Below are 20,806 nucleotides of genomic sequence, written 5' to 3' on the forward strand. Positions count from 1 at the left end.
TTTATTAACACACCCAGAACTACACAACTAAACAACTTGGTCTTTACCTTGTGTTTATTTTAGTTAAAAGAAAGTGAGGGCATGAACATCTACAAATGAACATTTGCAAGTCCTCTACTTCAGAAAGAGAAACATTAATCGACCAAAAAAACAAAAATAAATATTCTGTATACTTTCTTAAAGATATATGCAACTGATTACAGAGAGATAAGAGAGAGAGAGAGGTCTCTATTAAAAGTTAAGTCAGTTTCAAATGCACTTAAGCCAGTAATACACAGAGCGGCATCTCCTAATCATATTGGTTAAAAAAAATGAATTATAGGCAGAGGATGGAAACTTGCTTCTGAGAAATACAGTGTGAAATGGCACATGTAAGAGCTCCAACCTGGCAACTCAACCGCACAGACGCTGTCCCATGAGGGATTGTGCATTTTGGTGAAAAGAAAAAATCCTGTGATATATATATGTATAAAGTAATGCAATTGGTTGTGTGTGTGCTGTGTAATAAGGTGTAAAACCTGAGCTACGTAAATTACAAGGCCCCCGTCCCATCACCACAGCCCGACCGATCGGAAGTCGTACACTAACACTTCCGCCCTTGTGCATGACAGTAAATATATGTATATATTTTTTAAAATACCTGCACAAGATGAAAAGAAACAGTGACGTAGCACAACGGCGCACATAAAAACAACGAAAGAACAAAAAAAAAATAATCTTAATAGTAAGTTCTACTAAATTCTTATTATTGCAGATACTGATTTGAAATGTTCTGGGAGAGGTGGATCCAGCCCTGTTCTAGCTCCAAGGCAGCACAATTTCATTTACAATCAGTCTGAAGTCGACGTAAGAGCAACATACACACATAAGAACGGAACAGACAGAATAGATATATAGTTCTTGAAGAGTATAAATATCATTATTCTTTTTTTAAATAAATACACTTGATATCTTGTAGATAACATTTCAGGGGGACACACAAGCGTTCCTGCTGTCTGACAGCATTCAGTGACATTGCCATGACGCCACTGCACTCCAACGAGAGGCCAGTAGGTCGTCATATTATATAAAAAAAAAAAAAAAAAAAAAAAAAAAAAGAAGCTTATGATCAGTGAAAACACACCTGAAGGTACAGAAGGAAGCACCGTACACACCTTCCCTACGTCCCGAATTCGCTATATATCGGTCGGACTCTAGTCGTGGAGTCGGTAGGGCTGAGAAGAAGACCTACAGGCCGCCGCGGTTCAGATCGTACCGCACCGTTCTTCCGTTTTGTGTGTGTTTTTGTGCACTCTGTTACAAAATAAAACGGGAACACATTCGAATCCGAAGAACAGTCTTTGAGTGTTTTGTCAGGCACAACCAGCACGTGGTGGAGCTTGTACAGTGTCACCGTCCCTACCGGAGGTAGAAGAATGTGGCCTACGCCTGACTGCACCCTTTGAAGCAGAAGGCGGAGAGGGGAGGAGGGGGGGGCAGTCCGAACAGGAAACCTGATGCTTGACAATTACTGGCAAGGGGCCGAGGGGGCGGGGCGGGGCCGGGATGTTTTCACAGGAACGGGTCTACGCCCAGGCCCATGAAGGATCCGGCAGCAGCGGCCATGTCGAAGGAGGCCTCGAAGGCGGCGGCCGAGTTCTGGTGCATCTTCTGGTGGTGGCGCAGGTTGGACTTGCTGGAGAAGCGCTTGTCGCAGAGCGGGCAGGAGAAGGGCTTCTCTTTGGTGTGGATGCGCCGGTGGCAGATGAGCTGGGTGGAGACCCGGAAGGCCTTGCCGCACTCCAGGCACTGGTAGCGTTTGGGCTCGGTGTGGATGCGCCGGTGGTTCTTCAGCGCCATGAGGTTGGAGAACTCCTTCTGGCAGACGGAGCAGAAGAAGGTGCCGGTTTTGTGGCTGTTTTTGTGGTTGAGGAGGGAGCCGGCGTGGCGATAGGCGCGGCCACAGTGCTCGCAAACGTGACTCTTGACCTCCGACCCCTCACCTTCCGTCTGGTCCTGGAGGTCGACCGGGATGTGGCCATACTTTGGAAGGTCTGACGAGACGCCCACGCCGGAGTCCCAGTCCAGGTCGTCCTCGATGGACATTGCCTCTGAATGCTGTGGTGCTGCCTGGGTGGACTGGCCCGGCTCCGGGTGCTGCTGGAAGCCCTGCAGGGGCCGGCCCTTGCTGTGCACCTCCATGTGGCTCTGCATGTGGGCGAACTCGCAGAAGGTCTTGCCGCAGTCGGGGCAGCAGTGGCGGGGCATCTGGGAGTGGCTCTGAAGCTCCAGCGGGTCGGTGAAGGTGCGGAGGCACAGCGAGCAGTGGAGCAGGTTGGACGAGTGGGTCTTCTTGTGGTTGAGCAGGGAGCCGGCGTGGCGGTAGGAGCGGCCGCACTGGTCACACCTGAAAAGGGGAGAGGAGCGTAGCTGGTAAATCACAGCGTTTAAACCCCGGCGAGACAAACCAAACCCTCCCGTTTCAGTCAAATAGGTTCTCTCCTGTCATCTACATCATCGTGGCTTCCTGGTTCATGGCTAATGTGATTCACGTCCTTGCGTCCAGCTATGTGCATCAACACTGCTAAAAAGTTATTTTTTTTTTTTTACACATTAATACTTGCTAAAACTTGCTAGCTTTAGTTCGCCTTGACTGTGAAATCAGATTACACTGTAATATATGCTGGATTTACCAGAGGATGTTGGGATCATGAGATTAATATGCACGACAAAAAAAATAAATAAATAAAAATCATGCAAAAACGTATCCAGATTATCCAGATCGTAAGCATTCTTTTGATAATACGGAATGCTGCCTTAATTACACTTCGTCATTTTGTTTTCTTCACGTAATGATTGCATGTTCAGTTGCTTTTATTTTTAATACATTTAACTAATTTGTGTCATTATTCTAAGCAGTTTTTCTATCGTTTCATTGCATTGCCATTAAGGCCAGACAGCTTCAGAGCACTATGCATGAATAACTTTATCCGACAATATTAAATCGGTTTACGCACAATAACTGCATAGAATGGATTCTTTTTTTCCCCATTCTGTCCCAGCTGTAATTTCCCGGTGTAAGTGGGTTGTTCTAAATCCCACATTAATTGAGTAATTGTACGGTCATCGTTCCTACATGTAGCACTTGTCTCCCGTGTCGGGAGCAGCCGCCGCCTTGCTCGCGTCGCTCTGGCCCCCAACGCAGCGGTGCCTCTTCAGCCCGGACCGACCCTGGAAGCTCTTCCCGCACGTCTGGCAGCTGAGGTGGGCGTGGCCGCGGGCGTGGATCTTCAGGTGGTTGTGGAGGATGCTGGAGAGGCGGAAGGCTTTGCCGCAGGTGGGGCAGACGTGCTTCTTCTTCTGCGTGTGGATGCGGGTGTGGTTGCGCAGGGCCATGGGGTTGGAGAAGGGCTTGGCGCAGAAGGTGCAGCTGAAGTGGCCGGTTTTGTGGGTGTTCTTGTGGTTCAGCAGGCTGCCTGCGTGCCGGTAGCTCCGCCCACAGACGGCGCACTTGAAGGGACGCTCCTCGTTCTTCGGGGCCGGGCAGGCGTGCTCCGTCAGCTGGTCGGCGGAGGTGAACACCTCTCGGCACTGTTTGCAGGCCAGCTCCCTGGGCCGCCTGCGGCCTCGGCCCCTGGCTCCGCCGGCCGGCTGGCTCCGCCGCTTTGCCGAGCACCGGTGGCTCTGCAGCTGCTTTCTGCCCCGGAAGGCCCGGCCGCACTCCGGGCAGCTGTGCTTCTTAGCCGCGAAGTGGATGCGCAGGTGGTTCTTCATGGCCAGCTGGTTGGAGTAGGTGTTGTTGCAGACGGCACAGTAGTACTCCCCGGTCTTGTGGGAGTTCTTGTGGTTCACCAGGCTCCCCGCGTGCCGATAGCTACGGCCGCACTGATCGCAGACGAAAGGTCGAGGGTCGTCCGAGTCCGCCCCCTGGGCGTCCTTTTCAGCGGGGGGCGCGTCTCTGCGCCTGCGCCGCTGTGCCTTCCTGGACCCGAGGGCTCGCAGGCCGTTCTGGGCCAGCTCGCCGTTCATCTGCATCAGGGTCTGGATCTGCCTGTTCAGCTCCTGGATCTTGGCCTTGTTCTCCTGGTGAACGCGCAGGTGGTTGAGGAGCTGCTTGTGGATTTTGAACGCCTTCCCGCACTCGGAGCACCTGTGCCTGGGTGACAAACGTTAGAACACACGTGCCATGAATGTAGGGGTCAAATGTCAATGAGGATTATTCTAAGATGCTTTTATTTTACCTTTTCTAACTATAAGAACATCTCTGAATAGAACCACTCTTCACAAGTAAACAGGAAGTTTGTATTACTTTACTTTACTTTATTTAGCAGACGCTTTTATCCAAAGCGACTTACAAGAGGAAGACACCAGCAATTCTCGTTCGATTTCTATAGAATATCGAGTTTACAAACTAAGAGCCCTGATAAGGCTCAGACTTGTCAGTGAAGAGCATGCTCAGAGATTGTTGGGTGCTAGACTAAGAAAAAATTATAATGTATTTATACATTATTAGCAAAGCAGGTCTGCTAGTCACTGGTAACCAGGGGAACTTGAACCAGGCCTTTCAATGAATGCATGGACGTCACAAAAACAACGCGCATAAAACCGCCGGAATAAAATACCGACTTTGTTTCCACTGCTTCTTGGTTCCATAATCATAAGGTTCCATATTTATACTTACGTTTCAGAATATTATATAAAATATCACACGCATATCTGATGAGATGTACCCTGCATTTGCGTTCTTAATACTTTATAAAAATGTTATAATCTGTTCTATAAAATCCCAAACCGGGCATCTACAGCCGGAACGTCCCCGGAAACGGGACTGGCTTGTGGAACCCCGTGTAAATATTACATTTTATTTAATACATAGAGAGATAAATGCTCACTTCTTGACATCAAAGTGCGTCCTCTGGTGGTTCTTCAGAGCCAGCAAGTTGTAGAAGCGTTTCTGGCACACGTAGCAACGGAACACCCCCGTTTTATGAGACTTTTTGTGGTTCAGCAGCGAGCCGGCGTGCCGGTACGACCGCCCGCACTGGTCGCACGTATACAGACGTCCCCCCCCGCAGCAAGGGCCGTCCTCCATGGTCCCCGAGTCAGGTCCATCAAAAGCAGCAGCATCCAGCTTGCAGTCGCCAGGTTGGGCACAGCCCTCCCTCTGCCCTGAGCAGGCGTGGCTCTCCAGGTGGTGGAAGCTGAGGCACGCGATGCCACACTTGCCGCAGATGATGCTCTCCATCTCCTGCTTGGGCACCAGCTTGAGGGCTCCTTCCCCGCCTTCCGAGGGATACGGCGGGTTCTCCTCCTCGCCCGGTGAGCCGTCGTGCAGGAGCTGGTGCGCCAGCAGGTCCTGCTTCGTGATGAAGCTCTCGCCGCACGTGCTGCAAATGATCAGGCTGGCCCCGCCCTGTTGACACCCACCGGGCTCCTCTTCCTTCTCGGCCTCCATGGAGGACATGGAGGATGGGCCTGAGCTGGAAGGCGTGCCATGAATTTGGGTGTGGCCACGAAGATGGGTGCGCAGCGCCCTCATGCTAGTGTAGTGGTTCCCACACACCGAGCAATGGTACATGTCCCCGTCCTCTTCCTCCTCGCCACCGTCCTCTTCATCACCCGCGTGGACTTGGTCTCTGCTGCCGGCGGCCATCTGCTTGTGAACGTTTCGGTGAAAGCTCTGCTCAGAATAATAGTAGCCCTGCGCAGGGTCTCGGCTCTCGCCGAAACTCGCGTGACCCCTCGGCGCTTCCTGGAGGTGCTGGCCCTGGAGGTCCACGTGTCCCGAATGACCGGATCCGTTCATCACGGCCTGGAAGTGCTGCAGCAGCGGGCAGACGTGGGACCTGATGCCAGCGATGTCCGTGAAGGTCTTGCCGCAGTCCGCGCACATGTGCCTCTCCATGAGCGGCTCGTCTTGAGGTAGGTGCACTGGTTGGTCGTGGGAGAAGTTCACGTCGAACCGGAACCCCGCGGTCCCCTGCTCGTCGTCACGGTTACCGGCGTGGCCGTGGTCCCCGGGGATCATGTGGTCGGCGTCCCCCAGGTCCTGAGGAAGGTCCAGCATGGTGCCGACGTCGCCCTCGTGGGCGGTGAAGCCCCCCGGCTGGTTCTCGTGCGTCAGGGGCTCTGAAGACAGCCAGTCGCCCTCGGCGCCGTGGCTGGACGCCGAGGTCTGGGCCCGGTGGATGCGGAGGTGGCTGCGGAGGGCGGCCAGGTGGGGGTAGTTCTTGCGGCAGATGGAGCACTGGTAGACGCCCGTCTGGTGGGAGCGCTTGTGGTTGATGAGGCTGCCGGCGTGGCGGTAGCTCTTGCCGCAGACGTTGCACTTGAAGCGCCGGTCCGAGCCGGGGGAGCAGCACTCCTCCTCCTTCACCGGCAGCGGGTTGAGGTGATGGGCGGCCGAAGCTCTGGGCTCTCCCTGAGTGTCCGGTGCGGGTGGCTCGTGGTGATACGGGTGGGCTAGGTACACGGCGCCGTTCTCGGCCGGCGGCTCGTAGGCCCCCCGCTTGTCCAGGAGCGGGGTGTCGGACTCGGGCGAACGGGTGGCGTGGTAGGGGAACCTGCCGTCGGGGACGCCGGCGGCCAGCTCGAACGACGCGGAGGAGGAGTTGTGCAGCAGGACGTGGTCCCGGAACTCGTCCTCGCTGGGGAAGGCTACTTGACACAGGTGACAGAGGTGCGCGGCCGCGTCTCCGTTCTGCGGCGGACGCACCGCCGCGGGGGCTTCTGGAGCAGCGCCGCCTGGCCGCCCCCGGGTCTTACTGTGGATGCGTTGGTGGCTGTTCAGGGCAGCGAGGTTATTAAACTGCTTAAAGCAGACGGGACACTCGAAGGTCCCCAACTGGTGCGTTTTCTTGTGGTTGATCAGGCTTCCGTGGTGCCTGTACGTCTTCTCGCACAGGCCGCATTTAAACGGCCGGTCCTCCGCGTCTTCTGCCGCCGCCCTGTCGCTGTCGGAGGCGGAGCTCGGAATCAGCTCCGGCATTGCGCTGGTGCTAAAGCTGTTCTCCAAAGGGAGGTCCAGTCCCATGTCCGGCTCTAAATCCGGCACGACGTCAAAGGTCTGCTCCTCCTTGTAGGAGACGTCGTCGCCGCCGAAGCCTACTTCAACCCCGCCGCGGGTGTGTTCAGCGTGGTCCTTTCTGCTGACCTGGCCCCTGGCCTCCCTGTTACGGTGGACCCTCTGATGCGTGGCCAGCTGCGTGGCCAGTCTGAAGGCCTTGCCGCACTCGGGGCACGAGTACTTTTTGCGTGACGTGTGAATGCGCAAATGGTTCTTAAGAGCTAAAGTGTTCGAGAGCTTCCTGGTGCATATCGGGCACTGGAACGAGCCAACCTCATGTGTCTTTTTATGGTTGGCCAGGCTACCTGCATGCCGGTAACCTCTCCCGCACTCCTCACACTTGAACTTCAGGTCCTCCTCCTCTGGCTGGAGGTGACGGTCCATATGTTCTAGAAGGCTGGGCATGTTCGGGCACACAACACCACAATGTTTGCATAACAAGCCTTTCACCTGCCTTGGCTCCTGCATAGCCATTACAGAGAAGCAGGGAGGCTGACCGGGCAAACGGTCAGATCCAGGACCATAGCTGGTGATGGGGCGGCGACGACTCAGCAAACAAACGGGCACCAAAAGCACCACATGCCTTAGAACCTCATCTTAGTCATAGCGGCCCTGAGACGTCTACACGTAGGGGGTCAATTTGGTTATTCGTTCGCTTCCGGCCCACTAAAAGAAAAAAACAAATAGAAAAAAAAAAAGATCAGAAGACATTTTAATCTACTTGTTTTTAACACAATGCAAATGTTGTGCATTCAAAAGGTGAACAGTTGACCGTTTATAAATGACCGCCTTTACATATTAAGCGCATAATGATGATCAATGTAAAACAAACAAACCAAAAAAAGTTCCACTGATGTACCAATAACGTCAAACAGCCTCCCCCCACATTAAGATTAATTCTTTGGGGATGGGGAGAACCAAGAGTTGTTCCCGGAGGTCAACCAGACCACGAAAGTGAATAGATTGTCATTGTGAAACACTGCAGCACAGCACACGGTGACACAACGAAACGTGTCCTCTGCTTTTAACCATCACCCTTGGTGAGCATCACCATCACTCCGGGGAGCCGTGTGTGGGGACGGTGCTTTGCTCAGTGGCAGCTTGACGGTTCGGGATTCGAACCCACAACCGTCCGATTACCCACAATGATCGTCAATGCACCAACACTGAAATCTAAAGCGGTTCCAGCAAAGTTCCGATTTCGCGCTGTTGCACCACGGACGCCACTTTGCAGAAGTTGTAAGTTGTGCGTGAACGTGTTTATTCCGCTCCTGCGTGGAGGGGGCAGGACGGGACAGTCGACGCCGACGGAGCGGCGCGCAGGACCGTCCACTGTTTACACAGTAAACAGCTAGCTGGCGGCTAACGCGCCGAGCCGCGGCAGGTCGGCGGGATACGCGCACGTCGGGAGCAGGCAGGCAGGCAGGCGGAGGGTCGCGGCGGGTTAAACACGAGCGGCGCCGGACGCGGCGAGGGCGTCCGGCCGCGGTGCCGGCGGGCGAGAAACTTCTGACGCGCCCCGCAAGTTGCCAGCGGCGCGGGCCGCTAGCCGGCTACGCGGCTAGCGCCGCTTCGCCCAGCTCCGCCGGCACGGGGAGCAGAAGCGCCCGGAGGGGCCCGGAGGGTCGCGGCGGCGTACTTACGACGACGCGGCGAGCGATCCCGACCACCGTGCGGCTGCTTCGTTTTTAATCCGCGGCTAAAGGTTTTTACTAAACGCGGCTCTCATTGTTCTTTCGGGACGGGCGGCGTTACGTCCGTTCCTCCCCCGTTCCACACACTTCCGGCCCAGGCTGCTAGGAAACCGGAAGCGTGCGTCGCCGAACTCGGTCCCTCCAATGTCCCGTCTTTTTAAAAAGCGGAATAGCGGGACGTCGTTCAACGACGCGGCGCGGTCGTCGATTCTGCCCGGATTCTGCGTCCGTGTCGTGTTTTTTTTTTTTCTTCCGACGCCGCACAGATCTGCGTTGTCGCCACGGGCCGAGTCGCGTTTCTCCTCCCACCTCTTCCCTCCCCGGTCCGTCCATCTCTCCTCCCTCTTCTTTCCACTTCGCGCCTCGGAGCCGCTCAGGCACTTCTGGATATACGCGACGTCCGACATTATTATTATTATTATTATTATTGTTGTTGTTTTACTCCATTTACTCCCCTCGCCGCCTCGCATGCGACCCGGTCCGGGTGCGGCGGAGCTGCCGCGGGACCGCACGGTTACACGCCCGGGTCTCCCGTCATGGTCCTAACGCCGTCCTTTAAAACGCAGACGCGCACACAGTTCTTTTTATTACATTTTTATTTCCGTTCTTTTACCGCGATCGTCGCAGCCTTCGTCCCCTGGTCCGCCTCTTCCGGTAAGTGTAACGTTTTTTTTTTTTTTTAAGGGGGTTAAAAAAAAACCCCCCTAAAAGTTCCGCGTCGAGCATCAGACCGCGATTGCAGTGCGCGGATGACGGCGGAGCGCGGACGAACGAGCCTGTTCAGCCGGTCCTAAAGCCAGCCATTTTGGGTCGGAGCCGCGCTCGGCCAGCTGGCCGCGGCCCCGGCGCCGAGTGGGACCATTGTTCGTCGCTTTAAGTATGAAAACGGCCGCCCCCCCCCCGGAATGGCCCCGTTGTCGTTAACATCGTGTCGAGATAAAGAGAAGGAACGAGCTGAACACGTTGTCCTGCAGATTACGGGCCAGCGTTAAAACTTCCTTTTGCCTGATTGTCCCTGAGGTCCTAAAGCCGGCCATTTTGAGATCGTCTACTCCTCAACTACTCATTATTATTGAGGGAACGTTTTTTTGTTTGTTTTAGTGCTTTAAAATACATTTATATATATATATATATATGTGTGTATGTGTGTGTGTGTGTGTGTGTGTGTTATTTTAACTGTAATAACAGATGGCATCACCCCAACCTGGAAGTCCACCCACCATAGAGCAGTACACACCTCCACCTGCAGAGAGTGTGGTGACCAAGGAGCGAGAGGAGATGACCGCACCACCGACCAGAAGGAAGGGGAAAGGCCGGCCATCCAAGTCCCAGCGTTCCTTCAAATGCCCCGCCTGCCAGCAGTCGTTTTCCAGCCCCTCCACGCTGAAGAGCCACAAGCTCTCGGCGCACGGCAAGGACAAGCATCTGGAGCACGCCTGCGCCCAGTGCGGCAAGAACTTCCCCGGCCGGACGCAGCTGGCGAAGCACCAGCGCTCGCACTCCGCCCACCGGCCCTTCCAGTGCTCGCAGTGCCACAAGGCCTACAAAACGCCCACGGAGCTCCGCAACCACGTCCGGTCGCACACGGGCGAGAAGCCGTTCATCTGCACCGAGTGCGGTAAAGCCTTCATGCAGGCCATCTGCCTGCGCATCCACATGACCCAACACAACGGCGAGAGGCCCTACTCCTGCCTGCAGTGTTCCAAGAGCTACCCCACCCTGTCCAAGCTCAAGGTGCACCAGCGGTCGCACACCGGGGAGAAGCCGTATTTCTGCGCCGAGTGCGGCAAGAGCTTCGCCGACCCGTCCGTCTACCGCAAGCACCGCCGCAACCACCAGGGCCATCGGCCGTACGCGTGCGACCAGTGCGGGAAGACCTACACCGAGCTGAAGGACCTGAAGAACCACGAGCGCTCGCACACGGGCGAGAAGCCCTACCTGTGCTCCGACTGCGGCAAGGCCTTCTCCCGCTCCTCGTCCCTGGCGTGCCACCTGCGCATCCACTCGCAGAGCAAGCCGTACCGGTGCGAGCAGTGCGGCAAGGGCTTCACGCAGCTCTCCTCCTACCAGTCGCACCTGCGGACGCACTCCGGCGAGAAGCCCTTCCTCTGCCCGCAGTGCGGCAAGATGTTCTCCGACCCGTCCAGCTTCCGGCGCCACCAGAGGGCCCACCAGGGCTTCAAGCCGTACCCCTGCGACAAGTGCGCCAAGCGCTTCCGGCAGCCGGCCGACCTGGCCGTGCACCAGCGCGTGCATTCGGGCCAGAGGCCCTACAAGTGCCAGAACTGCGACAAGGCCTTCGTGGCCTCGTGGGACCTGCGGAGGCACATGCTGGTGCACACGGGCCTGCGGCCGTTCGCCTGCGCCGAGTGCGGCAAGTCGTTCGCCGAGCGCTCCAGCCTCAACAAGCACCGGCGGGTGCACTCCGGCGAGCGGCCCTTCAAGTGCGACCTGTGCTTCAAGTCCTTCGTGGTCTCGTCCAGCCTGCGCAAGCACGAGCAGACGCACGCGGCCAAGAGGCCCCAGCCGGCGGCGCAGGCCCCGGCCGAGCCGGCGCAGCCCTTCCCCAGCACCCTCCCGCAGTTCTCCTGCGCCCAGTGCGACGTCACCTTCGCCACGTGGGAGGACGTGCAGGCCCACGAGGGCTTGCACAGCCTCCCCGCGCCGCCGGCGTCCACCGTCGACGCCCTGCCCCCCCTCCACCGCCACGCCTGCGCCACCTGCCAGGCGGAGTTCGACCGGCCGGCCGACCTGCGGGCCCACGAGAGCATGCACCCCAAGCCGCGGCCGCACGTCTGCGACAGCTGCGGCAAGGGCTTCCTGAACAGGGCCGGGCTGCGCAAGCACCAGCGCATCCACTCCGCCAGCCGGCCGCACCCGTGTCCGCAGTGCGGCAAGGCCTTCCTGTTCGCGGCCTACCTGCGCAAGCACCTGCGGACGCACCGCGAGCTGGAGCCGGACTCCGCCTTGACCCGGGCCCTCCCCTCCCCCTACGGGGCAGACTCCTCGTCCTCCGGGGAACCCGCCGCCTCCCTCGCCGTTCCCGCGGCCGTGCCGGTGTCCGAGTTTCAGGCCATGCCGGCCCATGTGTACATTGACAAGGACGAGGGCCTTTGAACGAACGCTTGTCCTTCTGGGAACTTCCCACGTTTCTGGACGCAAAAGTGTCTTTTATAATCATTTTAAAAAATTGCCTTTGAAGGATTCTGTTGGAACAGGCGTGATGATGCTGTGGGTTTTTTTTTTTTTTTTTTTAATTAAGAGCCCCATGCGTCTCGTTCCATATGTGACCAGCCGTTTCTCATTCAGAAGCTCTCGCGCCAGTTGCTGCGTCCGTTTTTAACTCTGCTGCAAACAATGATGGATTTGCATCCAAATTTTTTTATTTATTACGCTTATTAATGTACATTTGTTTCGGGGGATATTTTCATGGTATGTATTTATGAATGGTATAGGGCTAACCAGGAAAACAATTAATGGAAAACTGACATCCAAAAAAAACCTGACATCCAGACACATTAGTGGGATTTAACACATCTTCCTAACATACAACTTTCATTACAGAAAGTTACTCGTCAGCTTTTAAAACAGTAGGTGGCATAAAATGTGGATATTTGTGCACCCGGACAACATATACGATCAGCCTGACATCATTACAGTCATATCATATCATAACTGCATACATATTGTGGGTTCTTACGTTTAGGACTAGTGGACGTAAAAAAAAAGTTTGACTTTGGGTGACCATGGCAGTTTAAAACCCCGTACAGCGCAAACATACCACTAAAGTTCATTCAGATGCACTCAAGCACTGTCTTTTCGACGTCCTTCATCCCAGGCAAGTATTTCTGTGTCACAGATTATTGATTAGAAGCCAACAAACAGGTCAATTACGCACCAGTGTTCAGGTTGTCCCACTGTTTGGAATTAGTGCTCTGACAGGTCAGGTCATGTGACTACTTTGGCGCATCTCAGAATGATGGACTGTTCTGAATTTAATTCAAGAAGGTAAACCTTCAACCCAGGTATAGACTATGTAATTTTGGATGTTTTTATATCTTAAAAAAATATATATAAAAAAAAAATTAAGGTTTGTTTTTCTACAATTTATGAGATTCTCAAATGTGGATGTTTATGGGTCTTTAAAATTTGAATGGCCTACACTGGTTGAAAACAGGTTTTATTTGATCCAATAAAGGCTTTTCTAAAGTTTTCTTTCCATATGTTATTTGCATGTGTATATTGAATTTAGAGTGCTGGATTTGTTCTCCTTCCAGAATATTATGTTTTTGATTTTTTTTTTTTTTTAATCCTTTCTTTCATTAAAAGAGAATAATCCTAATGGTGACCATAGTGACAGAGATGATCCTAGTTCTGTGATGCCATGTGATTTGGCCTGCTGGTGGCCTGGTGGTCCTGTTCTTGGCCCATCTGCCGTGGTCTAAGCCGTACACCAACTTCAGCTGCAACGGAACGCGCGGCAGTGTGCGCACCCGAACCTATTTTTTAAACAGCCGCTTCATTGACCTCCTCAGCGTCCCGCTCATGGAGCTGCTCTCCTACCACGTCCGAGCAGCGGCACAGAGTAAAAGAAAAAAAAGAGAAACAAGCGATGATGCTCGACCTCGATGCAACCACGTCCACGCTGCTGTTTTACCTGCTGAGAGTCATGGAGGACTTCTTGGTGCGCTGCCTACTGAACGCCAACCTGGTGGCCATGAACAAGACCGCTTTCACGTGAGATCCATCCAACTGGGCGTTCTGAGGGGGCGTTGAGTTTACGTCAGTCCTGGTAACGGCGTGCAGTCGGATTTTCATGCACGCGGTCGGACACCGGCGCTGCGGCAGCAGGCCTCAGCGTGCCTGGTTTTATTTCTCCTCACGTCAGGACGGGCTTGTAAATAATGCAGCGGGGGTGTCTGGGAGTCAGCGGAATTCGTGCACTTCTTTTAACAAAAAAGTGAATGGCTGTGATGATTGTGACACAAAAGGACTCCAAAAAGCAACTCTATTAACTCTATTGAGAAAATACATTTCAGCTTTTCTCTGTCCTCGCACCAACAAACATGTCTGATTAGGTTTTTCAATTAAAAACAAAAAAACGAATTAACAGTGGCAATGGCGTCTATGCATTATATGTCATGATGGTGCATTATATGACCAACGATGTCTTCCTCCATGAGTTTAGTTGCAGAGGTCTTCAGTACAGCAGTGCTTCACCACGATGGCTGGTCCGTCGTTGTTGCATTCTTTCTCAGTGGCGCACTTGCGCACCTCGCCATCTGCGCATCGGCACAAAAGGAAAAAGAGATGATAAATGCAGATATCACATCTTACCAGGAAAAAAAAAAATCCCCCTGCTGTCATTGTTGTCTAACGATACAAAGCTTTTAGCATAGAAACCCGAGAAAGATCGGTTTCATTTAGAAATCTGATTGCGCCTCAGAAACAGTTCTTACTGGATACTGCTGCTGGCCCGGCGCATCACTGATCTTCTGACATCTATCCACACCTTTGTGTCCTTTTGACTTTAAAAAATGTGATGCACAACTGCCATGAACTAATTAAGTTTTGCTTGCTCACTCACGCTCTCTTTTTAAACAGGGCCCAGGGAAGGGACCCGCCTTGGGTGGTTACGCCACTGCTTATTGGATTAAATGATGCGTGCCTGGCCTGGCGTGCCAGGGCTAAATTTTTTTTTTTTTTTTTTTTACAAAAAGGGCTTAAGAAACAAAATGTCTTGCCAGATGGGATCAGTGTTGCACGCGGGACGTGTCTGGCAGACAAACTGAGGACCAGAGGGTGGGACATATTTATAATATCAGCTGCTGCACAACGGGCCCTGTAGTCACTAGAGGGCAGTCATTCGTCTACTACAACATTTTATTTTTTAAATCCTCGACTGAATGCCAGTGACCAAACAAATCTGGGCTCTCACTCACAGGCAGGTGGATGCAACATGACCCAGAGGCAGTGGGTGAACATGGGGGCGCACAGCCGTTCCTCCACCTGGGTGCAGTTTGGCTGGTTCTTGTCGATTTGGATGCAGTGGTTGCACTTGAGTGCCCAGGAACCTGGGGAAAGAGAGGAAGGAGCGGAGTCTTCCACCTTGAAAATGATCAGGAAAAACTTGCCATTAAAAAAAAAACTCACCATAGAAGGCTGCCAGAAGCACAGTCAGGGACAGTGTTAAAGATCCCATCCTAAAGCAAATGTACATTTAAGCATGAAATAAATATAAAAATTCATATATATATATATATATATGTATATGTATATATATATATATATATATATGTATAAATAATATTTAAAAATAAAATATATGGAATACAATGGAAATGCATTTACTTATTCACAAATGAAAACATGTTCCTTGTCTGAAAGTTATGGATAAGACAAAGAGGCTGAGCAATGACACAATCACTCAAATTGAACTTTTTCTCTGCGGAAGTAAACAATTCATATTGATCAGAATGTGACGTTTGCCTGGCGTGATGGAAAGCAGGCTCTTACCTGTATTTGGAACAGCGTGAGTGTGTGTGAATTGACAGGGAATACGTTTTCCAGCCTTATATACCACGCCCGGCACACAACCTTATCCCCAGGCACCTGGGAAACAGCTTGTTCACGAGGATCACATATCCTATCTGCCCTCTTTTCAACTTCGGTATGAAACAGGAAGTCTAAAGGGAATGAACCTTGTAGTACAAGCCTCTGATTTGATGTTCATTTACGTCTTTGACATTAATTTGTGGCCTTTGGTTATCAGGTCATTTGGGTTTTATTCACTGCTGATGAGTGAGTAAGAATCATTTAAAACTGTACTCATGACTAAACATCATATGATACAACAAATGATACATGCATTATAACTGAAAAATGACAAAAACACAAAATGAACATAATTCCCAACAATTTAAAAGAAAAGGAAAATATTCGGTGACATAATCAGGGTCATTTATTGTGAGCGCATAACAAAGGGGGAATATGAAACCATCCCACCCTGGACCTGGAACAACTTCCTGTATAAAATGCAACAAGTCAAGAAAGACAGAGAAAAAAGCAAAACACAAAATATATCTAAATTTATGTTTGTGTTTTTATATTTAGAAACTAAACCTCACAAGCATAATCAATGCTCTATCCCGAATTGTGGAGTCCCCACTCTGGAGTCAGTCCATGACAACTATTAAAAGTGTTTAACAACAGTGACAATTATAGGCAATAGAGTACATTAGCTTCTATGACGTGAAAGACAGAAATACTCAATACTGTGATGAAAAAGGATGATAAGATGTTCCTCTTCCAGCAATTCCTTCTTGTTCAGTACAGAGTCATCTTGAAGCTCGTGCTGCTCTGTCTATACACTGACATCGAAAGGATCATACCACAAATCTGAGGAGAGACACAGGGGCCTGTTAGCAGACAACAAAGCACAAATTGTCCATCACACGTATACATCAATAAGCCTTGTTCAGTCTAGAATGAGGAAATTGGGGGGGGGGGGCATAAATAGCAACTTTTACAGTAGGGAACACTCCGTCACACAAGAGAAAAGCAGTCACATGCTGCTTTAGGGCAGTAAGACGGATACCTTGACAGTATTCCATATAAAAATCACTGCAAGAGGCGAGAGGACAAACATAGGTTAGTAACTTAATATGGGAAGTGTTTACAACACACATACACACTCAAAGAGCAAAATACAGTGACCGGCCACTTTATTAGGTACACCTCAATTAACACAAATAGCGAAATAGCAAACTTAGAGCGTTTAGGTGCCTCTAGATGTGATGAAAAGGAATTAGAAGTGAAAGACTGCAGCACAACGAATTGTCTGCTCGACATTTAACCATCACCCTGGGTGAGCAGTGGGCAGTAGTGTGTGGAGATGGTACTTTGCTCAGTGGCACCTTGGCAGATCAGGATTCGAACCGGCAACCTTCTGATTACGAGGCCGGTTCCTTACTCACTAGGACACCACTGCCCTTGTGGACGAAATGGGATTTAAGTGAGTTTGAACATGGGGAAATGAATGGCCATTGTGTGGACAAAAATGCCCTGTTTTACATAGAGGAGAACGGGCTGCCTAGTTCCAGATTATAGAAAGGCAACAGTAGCTTGAAAAACCAGCTGTTGCAGCCATGGTATGCAGAACACCATCTCTGAATGCACAAACATGCCAGACTTTCAAGCAGATGGGCCAGAGGGACAGGAGACTACACTGGGTGGGACAAACCTTCTACTAGGCCTTCTACTCTTTCCCTGGGAACTGGAAACTGAGGCTACAATTTGCAATTTAAAAACTAGACAACAGAATATTGGAAAAACTGAGTCTTGATTTTAGCTGCGACAATCTGATGGCCGGGTCAGAACAGTATGGATCCATCCTGCCTTGTATCAATGACTAAGGCACAGTCTTGGCCCATTAGTAGTGATGTTTAAACAGCACAGCCCACCTGAGTACTGTTGCTGACCATGTCCATCCTTTATTGATCACAGTGCATCTCTAGCAGGATAATGTCACAAAGCTGAAATCACCTCAGACTGTTTTCTTGAACATGAACATGTACAGTCCACTGTACTCCAATGGCCTCCACGGATTCAGACAGGGGATTTATATCATGGATGTGCAGCCGACAAATCTGCATCTCATTCTGTCATGTTGATATGGATCAAAATATCTGAAGAATGTTTCCAACAACTTGAATTCTGAAGGCATTAGGAGGCTATATCTAATAATGTGGCCATTGAGCATAAATGAGGCACACTGCAACCAATGCAATTCCGAAAGGGGTCAGATGGATGCAATCAGAGATTCAGATTTGATCAAATATTTTACAGTTGGGAAAAATCCACGTGGCCCAGGCCTGTTAACGGCCACGGTAAAAGCACCGACTCAACACAGCTCAGCAGCCACGACGCAAACACAAGCCCACAGAAACCTGGTGACGTTCAGAGGCCTGCCGGGAGACTTGGTGGGGCAGCAACGGCGCACAGTGCAGTTATGGCAAGCGAAAACCAGAAGGTTCAGCTGTAAACTCTGGGACAGACACAGCAACAGTTAAAAAGTTAAAAGTTATTGAATGCACATTTAAATGCACTTTAAAAGGAATTAAACAAAGTTATTGATTGTTTGAAGATGCTGATTGCTGTTTAAAAGGGTCACATCACAGAGCCGCTCTTCACGCACCTCCACTGCAATGAGGGCAAATAGAACCACCATGACGAGGAACATGTTGTTGTTCAGCCAATCCTTCACTTTCATCTCACAGCCCTGGAGTGGACAGCAAGAGAAGCAGCAGCATGAGAACAATGATGACATGCACATCTCTGAACTGTGTGAGGTACGTGGCCGGAAAAATGCCACGGTTCTTAACTTACAGGGTAGGTTCGACACTCAGATGGTGCTCTGGACAGCTCATTCCCAGACAGGGGGCAGTTGCAGATCTCAGAGATGTTTGTGATGCTTGGTTCGGTGGCATTTAGGATGAAGCAGAAACATGGAATGCGGTTCCATTCGGATGGGCTTTTCCACCCACAGCACCCTGCCTAATTAGCAGATGGTTAAAAAATGTCAGGAATAAGGACAATGTGAAATGAAACTTCAAATCATGAACCATGATGGCCTAAGACCCACGAAGACCCTCAGGTCAGTCATACACATGAACCAAGCGAGAAGAAATGGTGGCTAAATGGTGGCTTAGACGTTACCTCCTTCTGTATGTAATCCAGCGTCTTCTCAAAATGGTGTAGCTGAGATTCATTGTTTCCATATGACGTAAGGATGTCCTGCATTTGGTTCTTCAGATTGCTCTCAAACTAGAAAACAAAAGAAGCAGCATCATAGTGCTTAATAACTTTTTTTCTGTTTCAGGGTCCGACACACAATGTCAGAGATGCAACCTGGCCACTTACCAAACTCCTCTGGGTAATGAAAAGCACCCCTCCAACAGTCTGAGCGGCCATTAGCACAGTGAGGAGGATGAAGTACTGCAAGGGGAACACGTTGTTGCTGCTCCAGTAGTACTGAAGACCTGACCTGCTTAATGCACATGCAATTACACTGGCAGTAAGCAAAGCTTTAACTCACAAATGCCAGCATGAACTTCACTTCGTGAATGGCCCCCACACATCCGGTCAAGCCGAGCGCCGTGGTGAGAGAGCCAATCGCCAGGAGGAAAAGGGACAGCAGAGACATGGACATGTAGGAAGGAGGAGCCACTGCCAATCACAGAATACCATTGATTAGCACATCATTATATTATGTGTACATCATCATGTGTTCATAAACATCACATAGCATATGTGGGGGAGTGATGGTGTTAGTAACCCAGTGGGTAAGACACTTGCCTCTGAACCGGAAATCCACAAAGTCACAGGTTCAAACCCCACTTTCTACCATTGTGTCCCTGAGCAAGACACTCAATCCTGTCCCTGTAACTACTCATTGGAAGTTGCTCGGCATAAGGGAATCTGATAAATTATATGTAAAAGTAAATGATAGTTTGTGCCCCCATACTTACTGAAGAAGCTGGACTCGGCAAAGCAGATCCATACCCCCATAGAAAGCATGAACGCCCCTAAAAACTTTGACCAGAAAGCAAACAGGAACACTTTATTTGCAGCCCACAGTGTCGGTCTGTGTAGCAATAACTACCTAATGGATAAAATAATTACAGGATGATTTTTTGGGAGATATTTGTTTTCACATAAATTTCACTAAAATTCACAATTTCTAAGTAACTGTTATTGACACTGTGACCCACACAAGTGAGCAAACTTACGAAGAAGATCAGGTTAAAAACAAACAGGAAGTATTTGGCGAAGCTGAGACAGCACTCTGATGCCATATCTGAAACACACACAGACATACAAAGAGGGTTATTGGTTATTGCTCTGGGGAATTTTAACATACAATACATATTAACAACATTTTTTTATTCCTCCACCTATTTTAATTATATGACACTTTATACATGGTGTAACATGAATATGGTCCAGGTGCTTTTACAGAAAACAAAATATGAACAGACCCACAATAAAGGCCTAGCCTGGTCACGTTTTCCATAATTCTGCATTATATTGTGTCGTGACAGTGAACCTAATAAACAGGGCTTTTTAAAAATAAAAATGGCAAAAAAATTACCTCATGAACGTCCAAAGTCTGGATTTGTAATAAAATATCTAGTACAAAAAGTTATATTATTCATACATTAATTTATTTCAGAGTCAAGTGACAAGTAATGAGTCATAACAGTATAACACCAAATACAGTTATAAACAAATCTGTTTATAATGAACATTGTGAACATTTCAAAAAGGGGAAGCTGAACTCTTGGCCAGGATATCAGGGTTCACTTCTTCTCCCCTGAGATGGCTGTGGCGCTATTCTCTCAGTCGCTCCCACTGCGGGGTGGGGACACGCCCACCGCCCCGCCCACCGCCTGTGACGTCAGCGCAGCGATTCGGTTGCGCTCTGCAGCATGAAATATGCATAACTCGCGCCAGCGAGGTGCGATCAGCTGTGCCTCAGGAATACCGCGTTTTTTTTTTTTTTTACTACAGTTGTTATTCGTGTGGAAGTGTATGATCCATGCACCGTAAACAGATGATTCTATAACAACTTCACCCCATTTTAACACAAGCACACAACCAAAATCTAAATACACATTTTGTATCTATAACAGTGTCTGTGGGGTAATTCTGTCTACCCAGAATAAAAGATCTTTTCTTTTTATTTTGTGGACCTACCTGCTGCTGGTGACTCTCACAGCCTTCCTCAGCAAACCAGTGGAGTGCAGAATCATTGCACAAGGGTATGTAAATCAACCCTGCATGCAACCAATGATTTCATTTTTACACTCCTACGGTGGGAAATTGTGGCCGAGCTTCCTGCCTCTCATCAGCACGCCGTCGTTCGAGGAGGTGGCGTACAGGCCATAAATAATGCATGTGCCTAGAAAAGCGCATGCTATTCAGCAGCACATGGAACGGACATTTGAATATGTTCTGATCTGGAAGAACAACAAGCCACAACTCAAGATTTTAAATAATAATTTGT

General features: G+C 50.4%; 3 protein-coding genes across 7 annotated transcripts; 1 reads left to right on the top strand and 2 right to left on the bottom strand.

The window, feature by feature from the left end:
* Positions 1-53: 53 nt before the first annotated feature.
* znf646 (zinc finger protein 646) lies at positions 54-9,654 on the bottom strand. Of its 2 annotated transcripts, none has more exons than XM_028990214.1 (4): positions 9,049-9,654; positions 4,872-7,711; positions 3,116-4,135; positions 54-2,386 (listed from the first exon to the last, which is right to left on the bottom strand). In XM_028990214.1, exons 2-4 carry the CDS (start codon positions 7,517-7,519, stop codon positions 1,552-1,554), a joined length of 4,503 nt encoding a protein of 1,500 aa, XP_028846047.1. In that variant the 5' UTR covers positions 7,520-7,711; positions 9,049-9,654; the 3' UTR covers positions 54-1,551. The 2 variants fall into 2 exon arrangements, with proteins under 2 accessions (XP_028846047.1, XP_028846046.1); XM_028990213.1 differs by lacking the exon at positions 9,049-9,654 and adding an exon at positions 8,689-8,987.
* Positions 8,947-12,952, top strand: znf668 (zinc finger protein 668). 2 transcript variants are annotated; one of them, XM_028990216.1, is made up of 2 exons: positions 8,947-9,393; positions 9,928-12,952. In XM_028990216.1, exon 2 carries the CDS (start codon positions 9,928-9,930, stop codon positions 11,854-11,856), a length of 1,929 nt encoding a protein of 642 aa, XP_028846049.1. In that variant the 5' UTR covers positions 8,947-9,393; the 3' UTR covers positions 11,857-12,952. The 2 variants fall into 2 exon arrangements, with proteins under 2 accessions (XP_028846049.1, XP_028846050.1); XM_028990217.1 differs by lacking the exon at positions 8,947-9,393 and adding an exon at positions 9,438-9,616.
* Positions 12,953-13,032: 80 nt separating this feature from the next.
* On the bottom strand, positions 13,033-20,644 carry cd37 (CD37 molecule). 3 transcript variants are annotated; one of them, XM_028990220.1, is made up of 13 exons: positions 20,497-20,644; positions 19,530-19,597; positions 19,269-19,332; positions 18,836-18,966; positions 18,661-18,735; positions 18,457-18,564; positions 18,127-18,294; positions 17,936-18,019; positions 15,256-16,137; positions 14,893-14,942; positions 14,682-14,813; positions 13,397-14,021; positions 13,033-13,298 (listed from the first exon to the last, which is right to left on the bottom strand). In XM_028990220.1, exons 2-9 carry the CDS (start codon positions 19,593-19,595, stop codon positions 16,066-16,068), a joined length of 768 nt encoding a protein of 255 aa, XP_028846053.1. In that variant the 5' UTR covers positions 19,596-19,597; positions 20,497-20,644; the 3' UTR covers positions 13,033-13,298; positions 13,397-14,021; positions 14,682-14,813; positions 14,893-14,942; positions 15,256-16,065. The 3 variants fall into 3 exon arrangements, with proteins under 3 accessions (XP_028846053.1, XP_028846054.1, XP_028846052.1); XM_028990221.1 differs by adding an exon at positions 19,892-19,929 and having other exon boundaries at positions 13,033-14,021; XM_028990219.1 differs by having other exon boundaries at positions 13,033-14,021.
* Positions 20,645-20,806: the final 162 nt, after the last annotated feature.

The sequence above is a fragment of the Denticeps clupeoides genome, chromosome 8 (genome assembly GCF_900700375.1).
Source record: "Denticeps clupeoides chromosome 8, fDenClu1.1, whole genome shotgun sequence".
Taxonomy (NCBI): domain Eukaryota; kingdom Metazoa; phylum Chordata; class Actinopteri; order Clupeiformes; family Denticipitidae; genus Denticeps; species Denticeps clupeoides.

Coding starts and splice junctions, on each gene's coding strand:
- znf646 (XM_028990214.1), bottom strand. CDS start 7,519: ATGGCTATGCAGGAGCCAAGGCAGGTGAAAGGCTTGTTATGCAAACAT. Junction 4,136..4,871: donor ACGCACTTTGATGTCAAGAA/GTGAGCATTTAT, acceptor TTTGTCACCCAG/GCACAGGTGCTCCGAGTGCG. Junction 2,387..3,115: donor ACGGGAGACAAGTGCTACAT/GTAGGAACGATG, acceptor TCCCCTTTTCAG/GTGTGACCAGTGCGGCCGCT.
- znf668 (XM_028990216.1), top strand. CDS start 9,928: ATGGCATCACCCCAACCTGGAAGTCCACCCACCATAGAGCAGTACACA.
- cd37 (XM_028990220.1), bottom strand. CDS start 19,595: ATGGCATCAGAGTGCTGTCTCAGCTTCGCCAAATACTTCCTGTTTGTT. Junction 18,967..19,268: donor TGCCGAGTCCAGCTTCTTCA/GTAAGTATGGGG, acceptor TGTGATTGGCAG/TGGCTCCTCCTTCCTACATG. Junction 18,295..18,456: donor TGGATTACATACAGAAGGAG/GTAACGTCTAAG, acceptor TCTGCTAATTAG/GCAGGGTGCTGTGGGTGGAA.